The sequence below is a fragment of the Argopecten irradians genome, chromosome 1 (genome assembly GCF_041381155.1).
Source record: "Argopecten irradians isolate NY chromosome 1, Ai_NY, whole genome shotgun sequence".
NCBI lineage: Eukaryota > Metazoa > Mollusca > Bivalvia > Pectinida > Pectinidae > Argopecten > Argopecten irradians.
In genome coordinates this window covers 53,096,963-53,113,601 of record NC_091134.1, presented here as the reverse complement: position 1 = coordinate 53,113,601, position 16,639 = coordinate 53,096,963, and the positions used below count along the sequence as shown (strand labels likewise).

Here is a 16,639-nt window from a genome sequence, read left to right as displayed (position 1 = left end):
TTTAGCTGTGAAATCAAGTTTGGATAGCATAAGGAATTTTTTCGATATTTTCTCCAGATTCCCGCGTCGAAGGGAGATAACTCGTGCTACATCCGTAGGCAACATGTGCGAGAAGCGGAGATGGCTTCGGTAAATACTGAATGTCGAGTTAACTTTAGGGTTATTAGATTTATGTATGAAGCTGGTTTGAAGTTACGACTCGAAACTGTGCCTTTGGCTACTGCTGCTGTCATTTACCACAAATTTTTCAGAGAAAATTCTTTACATGACTTTGACCCTTACACAATAGCTTCAACAGCGATCTACTTGGCAGGGAAAGTTGAAGAACAACCACTAAAGCTTCGTGATGTGGTCAACGTTTGTTACAGAACTCTACACAAGAATAAGCCTCCACTGGAAATGGGTGACAAGTACTGGCAACTCCGTGATTCTATAGCTAACTGCGAATTATTTGTTCTAAGGATGCTCAACTTCAAAGTGGTGTTTGACCATCCACATCGTTACCTTTTACATTACCTGAAGTTCATCAAAGACTGGTTTGAGCCTTATAGATGGGAGGACCTACCAATAGCTAGAACAGCATGGGCCCTTTTACGAGACTGTTATCATGGCAATGTAATCTTGAAATATAAACCTGATCACATTGCTGTGGCCATTTTATATCTGACACTACAATGTCATGGTGTGGATGTTCCCTATCACTACCAGTCAGACACACCATGGTGGAAGGTGTTCGCAGAGGATGCTACAATAGGAAACTTAAAGGATATCATGAGCAATGTCATGGACATTTATGATCTGGAAACAACCATTCAATGAAGATAAATCATTCCGTTATAAAAAACGTTTGCATTCATTCAACATCATGCGTGGCAAGTCATACTGCTGTGTTGATATTTGAGATGAATCTTTCTGAATAAATGATAATAGGCCTTTATATTTCAGTTGGACAATGTGGAATCAAAAGACAATCGAGATAATAACTTCACTTGCACTGGAAGATAATGTGTAATTTATATTAATTGGATCTGTACTACTGTACCCAAAATCTCTCTAAACGCATGCAGAAGCTGACAGCCAGACATTAATAAAATATTTGCTACATCAATTTGTACATTTGTGTAATAAAAATGTTAACTGAATTATTATATAACATGTGGTCTTCTTTTAATTTTCTGTATCAGCATAATTTAGTCGCCAATTTACAGCAAAACTTCTCTCAAGACCTCTGTGTATTAAGACCACCTGTTTAATACAACCACTTCGCTAAGATCCCAGATGACCAATTTCAACACTGTTCAACCTGTGTATAAAGACCACTTGACTATAAAGACCATTTTCCCTCTGTCCCTTGGGAGGTCTTTATACAATATAGTAATGTAAAATGTATATATCAAAGAAACACTATTTAACAAAGGATGACAATTTATTGACTTTAATGTGCCCTATCAGGGCCTCAAACTCACAATCTATGGCACCCAGTTGCCTAGCCAACTATATTTATCTTGGTCACTCTTTACTATTTTAGTTGACCTACATAATAATGTACTTTTCTCCCATAATACATCAATACCGGTAATGCCACCCTAGAATTCTTAATATCTGAAAGGCTCAAGGATGAAGGGCTACTAATTTAAGTTTGTTTAAATGAGAGACCTTGAACTACATTCAAGGTCACAGGGGTTAAATAGGCTAAAATCTTTAAATGACTACTTGTAAATAACTAAAAGGCATTGAGACCTAAAAGTGGGCATGCTGGGATGAAGGGCTACCAAATATGTTTAAATGAATGACCTTTCACCTTCATTTAAGGTTAGAGGGGTCAAAAGGGCTTAAATCTTTTAAATGACCTCTACTCATTAACGGAAAGGCCCAAGGTACTGATGTCGGGCCTGTAGCATGTTAGAATGAAAGACTACCAAGTTTGTTAAAATGAATGTCCTTGACCTTGAAGGTCACAGGTCAAATAGACTAAAATCTTTAAACCACTTTTGAAGAACTAAAAGGCCCAGGGTACTGTTGGGCCAGTAGCATGCGGGGCTACTAAGTCTGTTCTTATAGATGACCTTGACCTACATTCAACATCACAAGGGTCAAATATGCTACAATCTTTAAATGTACAACTAACTGTTTTTCATGATCAATTCTACTTTATATTCTATTATGGGTCAGATGACCGTTAAAAGTCACATGTTTTTATGTCATCTGACCCGAAGGGTCAGGATGACCTATTGTCATCATGCACCGTCCGTCGTCGTGCGCCGTGCGCCGTGCGCCGTCCGCCGTCCGCCGTCCGCCGTCCGCCGTGCGCCGTGCGTAAACTTTTTATTCAAACAACTTCTTCTCAATAACCGGAAGGCCCAGGGTACTCATATTTGGCCTGTAGGTTGCTGGGATGGAGGGCTACCAAGTTTGTTCAAATGAATGACCTTGACCTTCATTCAAGGTCACAGGGGTCAAAAAGGCTAAAATCTTTAAACAACTTCTTCTCAAGAACCAGAAGGCCCAGGGTACTGATATTTGCCCTGTAGGATGCTGGGATGAAGGGCTACCAAGTTTGTTCAAATAAATGACCTTGACCTTCATTCAAGGTCACAGGGGTCAAATAGGCTTAAATCCTTTAAACAACTTCTTGTGAATAACTAAGAGGCCTAGAGACCTGATATTAGGCCTGTGGCATGCTGGGATGAAGGGCTACCAAGTTTGTTCAAATAAATGACCTTGACCTTCATTCAAGGTCACGAGGGTCAAAAAGGCTAAAATCTTTAAACAACTTCTTCTCAAGAACCAGAAGGCCCAGGGTACTGATATTTGGCCTGTAGGATGCTGGGATGAAGGGCTACCAAGTTTGTTCAAATAAATGACCTTGACCTTCATTCAAGGTCACAGGGGTCAAAAAGGCTAAAATCTTTAAACAACTTCTTCTCAAGAACCAGAAGGCCCAGGGTACTGATATTTGGCCTGTAGGATGCTGGGATGAAGGGCTACCAAGTTTGTTCAAATAAATGACCTTGACCTTCATTCAAGGTCACAGGGGTCAAATAGGCTAAAATCCTTTAAACAACTTCTTGTGAATAACTAAGAGGCCTAGAGACCTGATATTAGGCCTGTGGCATGCTGGGATGAAGGGCTACCAAGTTTGTTCAAATAAATGACCTTGACCTTCATTCAAGGTCACGAGGGTCAAAAAGGCTAAAATCTTTAAACAACTTCTTCTCAAGAACCAGAAGGCCCAGGGTACTGATATTTGGCCTGTAGGATGCTGGGATGAAGGGCTACCAAGTTTGTTCAAATAAATGACCTTGACCTTCATTCAAGGTCACAGGGGTCAAAAAGGCTAAAATCTTTAAACAACTTCTTCTCAAGAACCAGAAGGCCCAGGGTACTGATATTTGGCCTGTAGGATGCTGGGATAAAGGGCTACCAAGTTTGTTCAAATAAATGACCTTGACCTTCATTCAAGGTCACAGGGGTCAAATAGGCTAAAATCCTTTAAACAACTTCTTGTGAATAACTAAGAGGCCTAGAGACCTGATATTAGGCCTGTGTCATGCTGGGATGAAGGGCTACCAAGTTTGTTCAAATAAATGACCTTGACCTTCATTCAAGGTCACGAGGGTCAAAAAGGCTAAAATATTTAAACAACTTCTTCTCAAGAAGCAGAAGTCCCAGGGTACTGATATTTGGCCTGTAGGATGCTGGGATGAAGGGCTACCAAGTTTGTTCAAATAAATGATCTTGACCTTCATTCAAGGTCACAGGGGTCAAATAGGCTAAAATCCTTTAAACAACTTCTTGTGAATAACTAAGAGGCCTAGAGACCTGATATTAGGCCTGTGGCATGCTGGGATGAAGGGCTACCAAGTTTGTTCAAATAAATGACCTTGACCTTCATTCAAGGTCACAGGGGTCAAATAGGCTAAAATCTTTAAATGACTTCTTCTCAAGAACTAGAAGGCCAAGGGTACTGATATTGGGCATGTAGCATGCTTGGATGAAGGGCTATCAAGTTTATTCAAATGAATGACCTTGATCTTCATTTAAGGTCACGGGCGGCAAATAGACTAAAATCTTTAAATGACGTCTTGTCAAGAACCAGAAGGCCCAGGGTACTGATATTGAGCATGTGGCATGCTGGTAGCATGCTTGGATGAAGGGCTACCAAGTTTGTTCAAATGAATTACCTTGACCTTCAATCAAGGTCACAGAGGTCAAATAGGCTAAAATCTTTAAACGACTATGTTGTATTGTACTAATAGTCAGATGACCGTTAAGGCCCATGGGCCTCTTGTTATGAATGCTTTACAAACTAAACATCGATGATCCTTATGAATTTACCTTTACTTAATTTTGTTCAATTATGTAGTTTCCACAAAAATGCATATTAAAAATATATATAAATAGAACACGTAAATGTGTGTGTCTAAAAATAGCCTAATATGTGCCTGTACGTACCCGGATGATCACCAGGTAAATCCTAGCTACACCACGGGGAAATTTAGAACATGTTTATATTTATTCATTGTTTTCCAAAGTTCATCCTTATTAAACTGATTCTTCTTTCCAAAATAAAAACACAATACTTCAGTAGAGCTATATACTCCATTCTGATGTTTTTAAACACGAACCTGTAAGCAGAAACTACAAAAGAGTGAAGTATTACCAAATAGAGAATACCCCTCAGTTGCCTGTAAATCAAGTGCGGGTATCAGCTTCGCTCTTACCTGTGTAGAGTGCTTGGTATGGTCTCCTGCAAAACTGTTTGTTCGCTCAATACTTACTTATTCTCAAATAATTGACTTTCCATGATAAACTTCCTAACTGTTTTCATATGACCAATTTCTGATATTACCTTTTAAAGGATTTGAAGATTTTGAGTAGGATTTTAATTAATGTTTAAAGAGACTCATTTATAAAAACCACGAAAATAAGATTGACAAACATACCTTGGATCAATGGTTATACAAAGCGGTTCTCATGTGTGATGTTTACCAACGTGTCGACTGTTGCACCAACTGAGCATAACAACAGGATCCCCTGGTATTCCCCCATCATTGCTACAATCGGGATTAACTAAGACATTTGTAATTAAGAAATATCACCATAAGGATATAACCTCTATCATTTGATGAAATTTGGTAATTTTTACGTTTGAATATATTACGAAAATATAATGGGACTTACCCATTAGGCCTCTTGTTTTTATTTGATGTTGTTAATTGGTAACAATATCAAATCTAAAAATTTTATACTTGACAAATATGTGTTAAAGTATGGTTTCTCTGACCCACCGAGTATTCTCCCTGAACTTCTTTATGGTTACCGATTTGACCTGCTGTATCGTGGCCACATCCTCCTACATCACATTCTCTGATATACTGTACTGTAGCTATAGCATGTAGACCTTTTACTGTTGATTTCAGTGAGAGACTGTCTCACTCCTAAGCATATTTTGCTGTGGTTTCCAAGATCTATTTCACTATGTTGATCTCCTCTTTGATATTTGTGACATAGTAGTACTTGACTTGGAGGTCTCCATTGTTAAATTTTCTGCTGCCACCCTGACCTGCATTATGGTTTCGCTCTTGCTTGGAGTTCTTTAACCTTCTTTAATGTGGCATCCCTAATTTACCTTGACCTTTCTGACCTACTGTGAAATCATTATGTTTCATGTTGGTATTATTCAAAGGTTTTCTTTTTTGACCTGAATCAAAGAAAATACATGTACATCTGCATAAAAGTTGATCTGTTCATGGAACATTCTTAAATGCACACTACAAAACCGTGATTACAGTATTATGTCAGTTAAGAAATACAAATAAAGCTTACGTTAGTGTTAACAGGTGTACATACCAATAATTTTGTGTACATGTCTTCCCACAAAATAATCTTGGTGAAATTTTGAACAGTTTGTCTTCCATGAAAATAAATGATTTCACAGTAATTCTCCTAGCTTATTGTGATCACTCTCTGCAATACAGAATTCCCTTTCTTAGGACATCTGACCCAAAGGACCATGATAACATAACATAGTAATATCCCCAGTTGAGCGTTTTCCATCATGCCTCAACTTTTCTTTCAAATGACTTCTAATATTTTCAGTATCCGAAAGGTCCAGAGTACTCATATAGGGCCTGTAGCATGCTGGGATGATTGATGAAGGGGTACCAAGTTTGTTCAAATGAATAACATTGACATTAATTCCAGGTAACTGGTCAAATAGTAAGGAACTTGATAGTTATCTCCCTTTGTCTGTAAAAAGTAATACTGACAGAGTATAAAAATGGTTCATCCTGATGACATACATAAACCAAGGTAACAGTGTTTTAACAAATTTCCAATGATTGTCCAATGACCGTTAAGGCCCATTAGGCCTCTTGTTTATAATGGCTGCCTAAAAGGAAGTTGTGATATAGTTGAGGCTCTAAATGACCTTAAAGGCCCACTACCTTTCCGAAACGGCTTTTAATTTTTAAAATGGGAATGTAAAACAAGATCGATAATTTTGTAGAGTCCTAAAAAGTATTAACTTACCGTTAATACTACATTTATCATCACCTTCTGAACGATTTGATTAAAAGAAATAAAATGTTTATTTTCATAACGCGGGTCGTATTATGTTTCCCGCCATCGTCCTAAATACCGCGCGGTAGTTGACTATCACTGCGCCAGACGGCAAAACAGCGAATTGACTCTCCACTGTTTTCATGTATTACGCAGGCAATCTTGCATATGTTTGGTGTCGTAACCTTATTTTAGATCATCGGTATGCATTTTCTGGTGTTATGAATGTTTTTTAAGAAATCTTTATATTTTGCTCCAGAAAGGTAATGGGCCTTTAAACGATGGGTTCAATGAAACCATTTTAACACTAAAACTTATACCTCAGACCAATGGAACAGAAAATGAAGTTCTGAAGTGACATAATCTGTAGTAAAAAATGACATAAATAATTCTGACCATGACAACCAGATGAATGATGACCCATTTATTTCAAAAAGCATTTATACAGAACACATTCATTCTAATACATGTATACCCGGTATATGAGATACAACACAAAAATACTTTGGTCTTCAGCAGTAAACTTGCATACACTTCTCACTCATAAAAAGACACATAGAAAACCAACAACATTTAAAACGGATAATTTCCTTGTTGTCACAAAATTTATTACTGACATTTATAATCATGATTACTACAAGCATTAATTACAATTGGTAATATTGAAATACAGATATTTATAAACCTACCTTGTCAGTATTAATTATTATGACCTAATTACATTCAGTAGCAAGAGGATTTTATGGAATATTAGTTACACAGTAACACAGAGAAATCGCGAATCAAATTCAGACTGAAAATATGAAATGTGTGTATTTCTTTATTGATTTTTTTTGCAAAATGATTTACTGCTTAATTTGTACAATAACTTAATGAAAGGCTATTCCAAATTTGGTTTTATTAATCGCCCCCTTATTTAATTCAATTCTTTCAAGCGCCCTAGGCGCTTATTTGGTTGAATATGTTATATGGGCCAAACCCTAGGACTCAAAATTATATTAGTGGTAATTTCTCAAAACAAGGGAATTAACTCTTGTTTCACACTTTCGTGACTTTGACTTAGAATACTGACTCAGATTTAATTAATGACTTTGATTTAATAAGTAGACTGCATATGTAATGTAAAGTTTATTTCAAACCAGGCTGTTAAAACATATATATTTGTATCGATAAAATATGGAAATTTTAATAACTGTTTTATAATCATAATTGAGTTAGTAAAATCATGCTCAAACTCCAACAGGCATATGGGGTATGACCAGAGAAAATAGCACCTCTTTCATTTGTTGATTTTTATTACAAATCTGTACATAATAAACTTGCAACAAAAACAAAGTTCAAACCTTTGAACAGCATAACTGTTGTTATGGTGTTCTTCAATAACAGAAGAAAATGTAATCTAGTTGAAAAACTATGAAGCAATCTTCACAAGCAATCTTAACTCTTGGTCAAAAAAGCTGTTGCCTAACTTTACTGAACACCTGTAACTGTTTGTGTATTGAATAATAAACACATGTATCTCGATTTTTGGGATGTAGATCATATACCTACAGTTTCACAATTTCTGAACTTTTGACTGCCTATGTATGAATTCTTGGTCCCAAAAAAATAAGCAATGTACAGTATTCACTAGAGTTATGTTCCCTATACAGCACTACATCTAAAAAAAAAGAGTTTCACAGACATCACAACATAACTGGTAAATAATAATAAAGACAATACCATGAAATCACTTTCCACATGAGAAGAAGAAATGTGGAACCAAAGAATTCTAACTATAAATTGCTATGAAAAAAATTGAAGAAATTAAATGAACAACACATACAGAATACTAGAACAAAATCCCACAACCAGGATAATAATAGTTAATGAGCACAAGGTGGATTTCCTTCAGATGTACTAGTACTTGAACCTATTGCTATAGTAAATGTTACAGAGGAATAGATCTCCAAATATCGATAAAGTCATATTTTAGTGAGAACACTTGTCAAGTTTAAATACATCATATACAATATGTAATTGATTTTTCATTCCAATTTTAAGTACAGCACAACAAAACAACAAAACGATATAAATGTTCTGGTGTTACTAGTAATGGTGAATCTGGACAACACTTGATAAACTTACAGTGTAGTTTCAAACGAGCATGCCCCTGATAACATAACATGTATTATAAGGAATGCACTAGAAATTATTCAAAACTTAAAAATATTCATGCTCTTCAAAAAATAAATAACAAAATTATCAGCTGAAATCATTCATACAATCAGTTGCATTAGCTTTTGCACAACAAAAGTGTACCATGTTTTAAAAAACAAAGTGTTTTCAAACAAAATCGATTTGAATTTGAACATATTTCACACTAGCTTTCAATAAGAAACATATTTTACTTTGCTTACATCAAAAAGAGTACTTTATTCTAAAATTTCAAAACGGATCTACTTAGTTTGGACAGTAATGTAGTGTATGTCTTAGAAATTTGAATATTAATTACTTATTGACGGTTTCAAAACCTAAATATACAATGTAGATAGGTATTTAATTAAACTCTAACAAATATCCAAAACATTTGACATAAATAAGATGAAAAAGTTGTCTTAATGGAAACACTACAGATGAATTGAGATAGCATTTAACGATCACAGCTACATAAGATTATACATCCTAGGGTTTCTGCTTGCTGAAGTATTTTTGAGACTGCTTGGGGTCAGGAATAATCTGAAGAAAAAAAGAATAATATGACTTAATTAAAATCATTCTATCACTTACAGATATCTACAGAAAGCTTGAATGGTAAAATGTTTGTAAAACATTCCTGGATAGCCAAGTATTTTCTGTTATACAGATTTATATAGTTATTTGTCAGTATTTTTTCCATGTCATATTATTGGAGACTTAAGTTACAATAGCAGAACAAATTTTAGGTGAAAAAAACCCACAACAACATCATTTTCAAATAATACTATTGGAGACTTAAGTTACAATAGAAGAATGATGGTATTGAACATTGCTTTAAAAAAGACTCTTGAATTATAAATCAAACTTGACACATTAATGAGGAGTTGGACATAACATTTTGTGTTACCTGAGAAAATATTTAAATCATTTACAAAGATTTGTTTAAACATTTAGTAGGCTTAATTACACATTTTGTGTATAGCAGACAATACAACAGTAATTTTGTCATCATATCTCCAATGCAAACAGTTCTGTCATTAAGACATTATTACACCTACTTATTTGAAACGATGTGATACATTTTATACTGGATTTCAGAAAGACTTGAAGATGGAGGCACTTACTGTGTCTTTGCCAGGTTTCCAGCCAGCAGGACAAACTTCTCCATGTTTATCTGTATACTGGAAGGCTTGAACAAGACGGAGAGTTTCATCAACATCACGACCGACTGGGAGGTCATTCATGGTAATCTGGCGCAGAGTTCCCTTATCATCAATGATAAACAAACCCCTAAAAACAAAATAAAGAAGAATAATAATAACTTCCTTAATTCATATTGGTAAAGTTGTTATTTCAGTTCCAGGTCACAGCAAATCATTGCCTTAGTTTTCTCACAAATATAACAGAAGGAACAACTTTCCTAAAAACTTTTATATTTCTATCTCACAAGATGCTTGAATTATGTTTATTTCGTTATCTGCACCTCTGATGTGTCAAAGTTTCTAAAGGTATCATTCATAATCAATAATCAAATCATGTAAGTGATATAATTGTCAACTGAGACTGTGACTCAAATCTTGTAGTATGTGTTATTATTCTCATCTGAGTCTGTGACCTAGATCCTACCAATGTTATGATTCTAACCTGAGTCTGTGACCTAGATGCTACCAATGTTATTATTCTCACCTGCTACTGTGACCTAGATCCTGTCACTGTTATTATTCTCCAATAAGACTGACCCAGATCCTGTAAATGTTATTATTCTCATCTGAGTCTGTGACCTAGATCCTACTAATGTTATTATTCTCATCTGCTTCTGTGCCTAGATCCTGTCACTGTTATTATTCTCACGTGAGACTGTGACCCAGATCCGACCAATGTTATTATTTTCACCTGAGACTGTGACCAGATTCTACCAATGTTATCATTCTCACCTGCTACTGTGACCTAGATCCTGTCACTGTTATTATTCTCACGTGAGACTGTGACCCAGATCCAACCAATGTTATTATTTTCACCTGAGACTGTGACCAGATCCTGTCACTGTTATTATTCTCACCTGCTACTGTGACCTAGATCCTGTCACTGTTATCATTCTCCAATAAGAGTGACCCAGATCCTGTAAATGTTATTATTTTCACCTGAGACTGTGACCCAGATCCTACCAATGTTATTATTTTCACCTGAGACTGTGACCCAGATCCTACCAATGCTATTATTTTCACCTGAGACTGTGACCCAGATCCTGTCACTGTTATTATTCTCACCTGCTACTGTGACCTAGATCCTGTCACTGTTATTATTCTCTAATAAGACTGACCCAGATCCTGTTAATGTTATTATTTTCACCTGAGACTGTGACCCACCCAGATCCTACCAATGTTATTATTTTCACCTGAGACTGTGACCCAGATCCTGTCACTGTTATTATTCTCACCTGCTACTGTGACCTAGATCCTGTCACTGTTATTATTCTCTAATAAGACTGACCCAGATCCTGTAAATGTTATTATTTTCACCTGAGACTGTGACCCAGATCCTACCAATGTAATTATTTTCACCTGAGACTGTGACCCAGATCCTACCAATGTTATTATTTTCACCTGAGACTGACCCAGATCCTGTCAATGTTATTATTCTCACCTGCTACTGTGACCTAGATCCTGTCACTGTTATTATTCTCCAAGAAGACTGACCCAGTTCCTGTAAATGTTATTATTTTCACCTGAGACTGTGACCCAGATCCTACCAATGTTTTTATTTTCACCTGAGACTGTGACCCAGATCCTACCAATGCTCTTATTTTCACCTGAGACTGTGACCCAGATCCTGCCACTGTTATTATTCTCACCTGCTACTGTGACCTAGATCCTGTCACTGTTATTATTCTCCAATAAGACTGACCCAGATCCTGTAAATGTTATTATTATCACCTGAGACTGTGACCCAGATCCTACCAATGTTATTATTTTCACCTGAGACTGTGACCCAGATCCTTCCAATGTTATTATTTTCACCTGAGACTGTGACCTAGATCCTACCAAAGCTATTATTTTCACCTGAGACTGTGATCCAGATCCTATCAATGCTATTATTCTCACCTGAGACTGTGACCCAGATCCTCTAGATAAACACCATATGCCTTTGAAATCTCATGAGTGATGTCAGATAGGAGAGGGATCTTTATGGGCCCAAGTCCACCCTTGTCCCTTGGTGTGTTTATCCTGAAATCATTATTTTCACCACATATATTAACATCTCTATTTGTAAATTATGATAGGACTGTTGTTAAAGAATGTATTTCCAATAAACAAAAGAATTTTAAGTGTTAACAAATTACAGTATCTTATATTATTGTTATGTTCTAATTTATAGAATATTTCAAATCATATCATTAATTATTACTTTAATATGTTAATTGTTTTCTTAGCTAGTCTGGAGAATTTATTTTCTTTGTGGTAGATTACAATATGTTATAATGTATAAAGCAAATAGGGCATAAAGATGTATGTATACAATGTTCTAACAAGATTTCCATTCCCATTAACTATAACATGTTACGTCAATTAATTGGTGGCAGTCTACTTACCAGGCAAGATGTGTGAACTGAGAGTCGACAGAACAAGCAATGACCTCAGTATTGATATCATGGAACTCGTTCGCTCTGTCACTAAATGCTATGATTTCTGTAGGACATACAAATGTGCTGAAAAACAAATAAATTTTGTGATTAATCTACAACATAAAATCAATGGTAATGAATTCAGATGGTCAAAAATAAGCATTGATGAACATATACAGTAGCTTGAATTCTAAGGTTTAACAGTAAGGCTGCTTTTAGATCATCATGTCATAAATATCTGTAATCGTATATGTATATGCACAACTAGGAAGCATGGGGAGCCTGCATAATAAATTTGAAAAAAGAGCCCTTCAGTGTTATTTGTGACAGGTAACAAAAACTTCCATTTTTTCTTACATGAAATCACAATGGTCGATTGTTGACCATCAGTTCAAACATCGCATTATGGTTGATATTTCAGAACGATATCTTTAGATCTTCTTTAGAAAGAGTGGTAACAATGCAAGGATGGACAAAAGGGTGACAAGCTCATATTAAAGGCTGATGATAGTGGGTTAAAAACTTTATGTTAAAATTCATATCGGTCTTAATTTATCTATACAACCAAGTATACTTACAAGTCAAGAGGATAGAAGAAGAAAACAATATATTTCCCTTTGTAATCAGATAATTTTACATCCTTGAATTCTCCTTTGATGACAGCCGTTCCATTCCAGTCTGGAGCTGGTTTAGAAACTGGAACAAAACACACTTGTATTATAATAATATATTCCACAGTGGCGAATTGATAGCATAAACCCCGTTGATTTCGATTAAAGGCTACTCAACTTTCTTTCTTGATAGATTGAGTATGTCACGCGCAATTTGGAGCCGCCCGGATGAATTTATAATGGTCCAAATCAGAAACTTGTGGTGTTTTCAGTACCGAACGTATGTTCGATGAACATGTACATGTATCAAAATAGGTTTGAACACATATACATGTACAAGTGTAAATACAATTGTAGAAAAGCTACATTGTTTATGTTACTACCGTACCTCTTTGAGCAATGCTTCCGTGCGTATGATAAATAAACAATGTTGTACAATGTACAGTTCTGCACATTCCGATGACGTCGCAATGTTTACATGTTGTGTGTCGATGAGTCTGTGTTATTCGCTACAACATGTAGATCTACATCCTATTGTATTTTTAACATCATTGGTTGTATGCAAATGGATAAGATATGTCAGGACAACATCAGTCTTTGAGTTGCATAAGTTTAACCAAAACAACCTAGCACGATAATGCATTTTTGTTCGCCTCTGGGGACAGACAAGTCCTGTATGTTATCTACTGTGAATCGGCGAGAGTAGGCCTTACATACACAATGTACATTTGGGTATTTCGAAATATCTATGAAACGGAATCCTACAATTGTAGCTTTACAATACTTGTAACAGATATCTCTAATATTTATTGAAGTGTTTAAAACAACAATATAAATATAAGCTAACATTTTGAGAGCGGTAAACGTTTACAGTAGTGGGCCTACCTGTGTTTGTACATGTTCCTCTAAACGATGTCCGATACATTTGAAAATCTCCAAAATCCGGAATTAATGACATGGAACTATCTAAACACCCGTGTATTCAAGTAATTTCAAACATGAACTGATGAAGTAAAACTCAAGTGATCACAAAATTGAAGAAACTCTCTGTTTGTCACATCTCCTTGACACAGGCGGTTTGAATGGCACAACTACGTTAAATATCCTGCCACGTTATGAATTGTGTAAGCCTGTGTAATCATACGAAGTAAAAGATTAAAACCAAACGGCTTTGCACCATGGTGTTTTTAACAACAGATAAATAAAACAATTTATATTTTCATACCGGGAAAACCCCAGATATATGCTTCATCAGACAGAACTTATTTTATATGTATGTTCATTGATAAATTGGCGGGAATTTCCGCCACTTCGAGTGGCTGTTCCAAATGCCTGTCGGAACCAAACGATATAATTCAATTTTAGTCTTATAAATGCCATAAACACTATTAAGGGTAAATTTTGAGCTATGAAAATAAAAGTTAAGACTGTAAATATAAGGATTAAAGTCTCTTTCTGGTGGTTCTATCGAAGGATAAAGTTGAGTAGGGTATCAATATTTGTTTCATGGACCGCTTCACAGTCCATTCCAAATATCGATACCCTACTCAACTTTATCCTTCGATAGAACCACCAGAAAGAGACTTGAATCCTTAAATAATAAGGATTCACACAACTATCAGACCCAATATTGTTACAACTTACAATAATTAAAGTAGAAACGATAAACTAAAACATTGTATGATAAACTTAATAAGTTAATTCAATTAATTTCATTTTCACGCCTTACATGTCATATCAAAAGGTTGTATATCCCTTGCAAATGTGATCTCGTATAAAATATGATGTTTTAGTGCCTCATAGCAGTGCTTTTTTAGGTACATTTGGGCTGAATAAAGGCCCCTTCTCCTTGAGAAACTATGCTGTATTTTCCCAATTTTATGTAAATATTTTCCAAAGTAAAGAAAAACTATCTAAAATATACACGTTTTAAGAAAGATGCAACACATTTTCTTGAAATCCTTCCAACAGTTTAGGAGTAGCAGTTAAATTATTTTGTAATAAAGGGGCATAACTCTGAATATATGAAAGTATCTTATTCCGATATAGATTACACATATCTACACTCGATAAAGTTTTATTGAAATCTCCAGTAACTTAAGAGGAGTAGTTGTCTAGTCGGTAAATCATTGTGTCTACAGACATAGACACTGATGGAAATATTTCAATATTAACAAAAAAAATAAATTCATTTTTCTTTTCAAACCTGCCTGTTTGCAGACAACTGCCTCCTTTATAGGAAGATAAGAACGCACAACGACCATGTAATCCTACAAAAGACCTTAAACACCTGGAAACCTGGGCTAACACAATGGGTATGAAGTCTAATGCTAAGAAATGTTACATCATCTTAAGTATTATACAAAAGACTACCCACTTCTTCAACTTGTACAGTACCATCCTCCAACAGGTGCGATCAAATTCATATTTAGGTATTACCATCTCCGAGGAGATGAAATGGCACCAACACATAACCAACATATCCAAAAAAGCAAACTCCACCCTTGGCTTCTTAAGAAGGAACCTATGCAGCTGTCCACAATCTAGTAGGCGTAGCGCATACATTGGACTATTTATTAGACCAAAACTAGAGTATGGATCAATAGTATGGGACCCATATTACCAACATGACATCAACATCTTAGAGCGTATACAGCACCGTGCAGCAAGATTCATCACAGGAGACTACAGATCCAACAACACAGGCTATGTAACAACAATGCTCACCAAGCTTGACCTACCACCATTAGAGGTCAGACGTCGAAACAACAGACTCATAGATCTATACAGGGTCGTGGAGGGGTTAGTGCCAGCTATAACTCCATCAGATTACCTGATACCAAAGAAACAAGGAAGATTAATTACTGCTAAGAACCTAAGTGACTTTAATTCCACCAACATCGTTCATAGATCTGTATGTAACAACGACAGAGGCTTCAGAGTTGAATCACCAAAGACTGACCAGTACAAGAACTCTTAAGTTTCTTCACTAGAACTATACTTGATTGGAACCATCTGGAATATAGTGTAGTTCATTGTATCAGTATCGAGGCATTCAGATCAGCACTCGAAACATGCGATTAATCCACCTCCTGCACTCTCTCTCACCTGCTTCAAGATTACCAGTTCTGGGAAGAACAGGTAACTGTTACTCAAATGGGAAATTGTTACCAATATGCAAGTTGTAACCAACCTGGTCAATGACCGATGAGTTCCGAATGTGTCACACACAGTCTCTTATATTTGTTTTTCAATTTTACTTTTGCAAATTTACGTCACTATCATAACATGTGCATTGAATTATTGGCTCCAAACAATAGCTAGTTTAAAATCAATGCAAATTATGTTCTAAATGAAATCAATTATTATCCATTAGCTTTCGGAGACTTCGTCATGTGTACGCGTGTGAAACAGATTGTACGTGTGGCACTACTTACTGACTGCTTGGCTCCATTGTATGGCATGTCCACTCGTGCGCTTAGTTTCCTGAGGATAAACGCTACCTCCGGCATATGAATGACATTGGGGTTCATCGTTTGCATAAATGCAACCAGCAAATAGCACAAAAACACCGGCGACCAACACTGCACTGGGGATCGCCATTTTTCCACGTCAACTTCCGGAACGCAAGTGAAGCTAGCAAAAGTACCTGCCTTAGATTCGT

General features: G+C 36.0%; 2 protein-coding genes and 1 long non-coding RNA gene across 3 annotated transcripts in view; 1 reads left to right on the top strand and 2 right to left on the bottom strand.

The window, feature by feature from the left end:
• LOC138333051 (uncharacterized) overlaps positions 1-6,753 on the bottom strand; it is a 29,737-nt gene extending 22,984 nt beyond the window's left edge. The window contains exon 1 of the long non-coding RNA XR_011209938.1: positions 6,559-6,753. This is a non-coding gene — a long non-coding RNA (uncharacterized lncRNA). The remainder of the gene's footprint in view (positions 1-6,558) is intronic.
• LOC138333042 (cyclin-Q-like) lies at positions 65-1,153 on the top strand. Its single transcript, XM_069281151.1, has one exon. It carries the CDS (start codon positions 121-123, stop codon positions 817-819), a length of 699 nt encoding a protein of 232 aa, XP_069137252.1. The 5' UTR covers positions 65-120; the 3' UTR covers positions 820-1,153.
• Positions 6,754-6,967: 214 nt separating the features above from the next.
• LOC138332996 (peroxiredoxin-1-like) lies at positions 6,968-16,614 on the bottom strand. The gene is made up of 6 exons (XM_069281088.1): positions 16,413-16,614; positions 12,943-13,060; positions 12,332-12,448; positions 11,844-11,966; positions 9,867-10,032; positions 6,968-9,282 (listed from the first exon to the last, which is right to left on the bottom strand). Exons 1-6 carry the CDS (start codon positions 16,576-16,578, stop codon positions 9,229-9,231), a joined length of 744 nt encoding a protein of 247 aa, XP_069137189.1. The 5' UTR covers positions 16,579-16,614; the 3' UTR covers positions 6,968-9,228.
• Between the last annotated feature and the right edge of the window lie 25 nt (positions 16,615-16,639).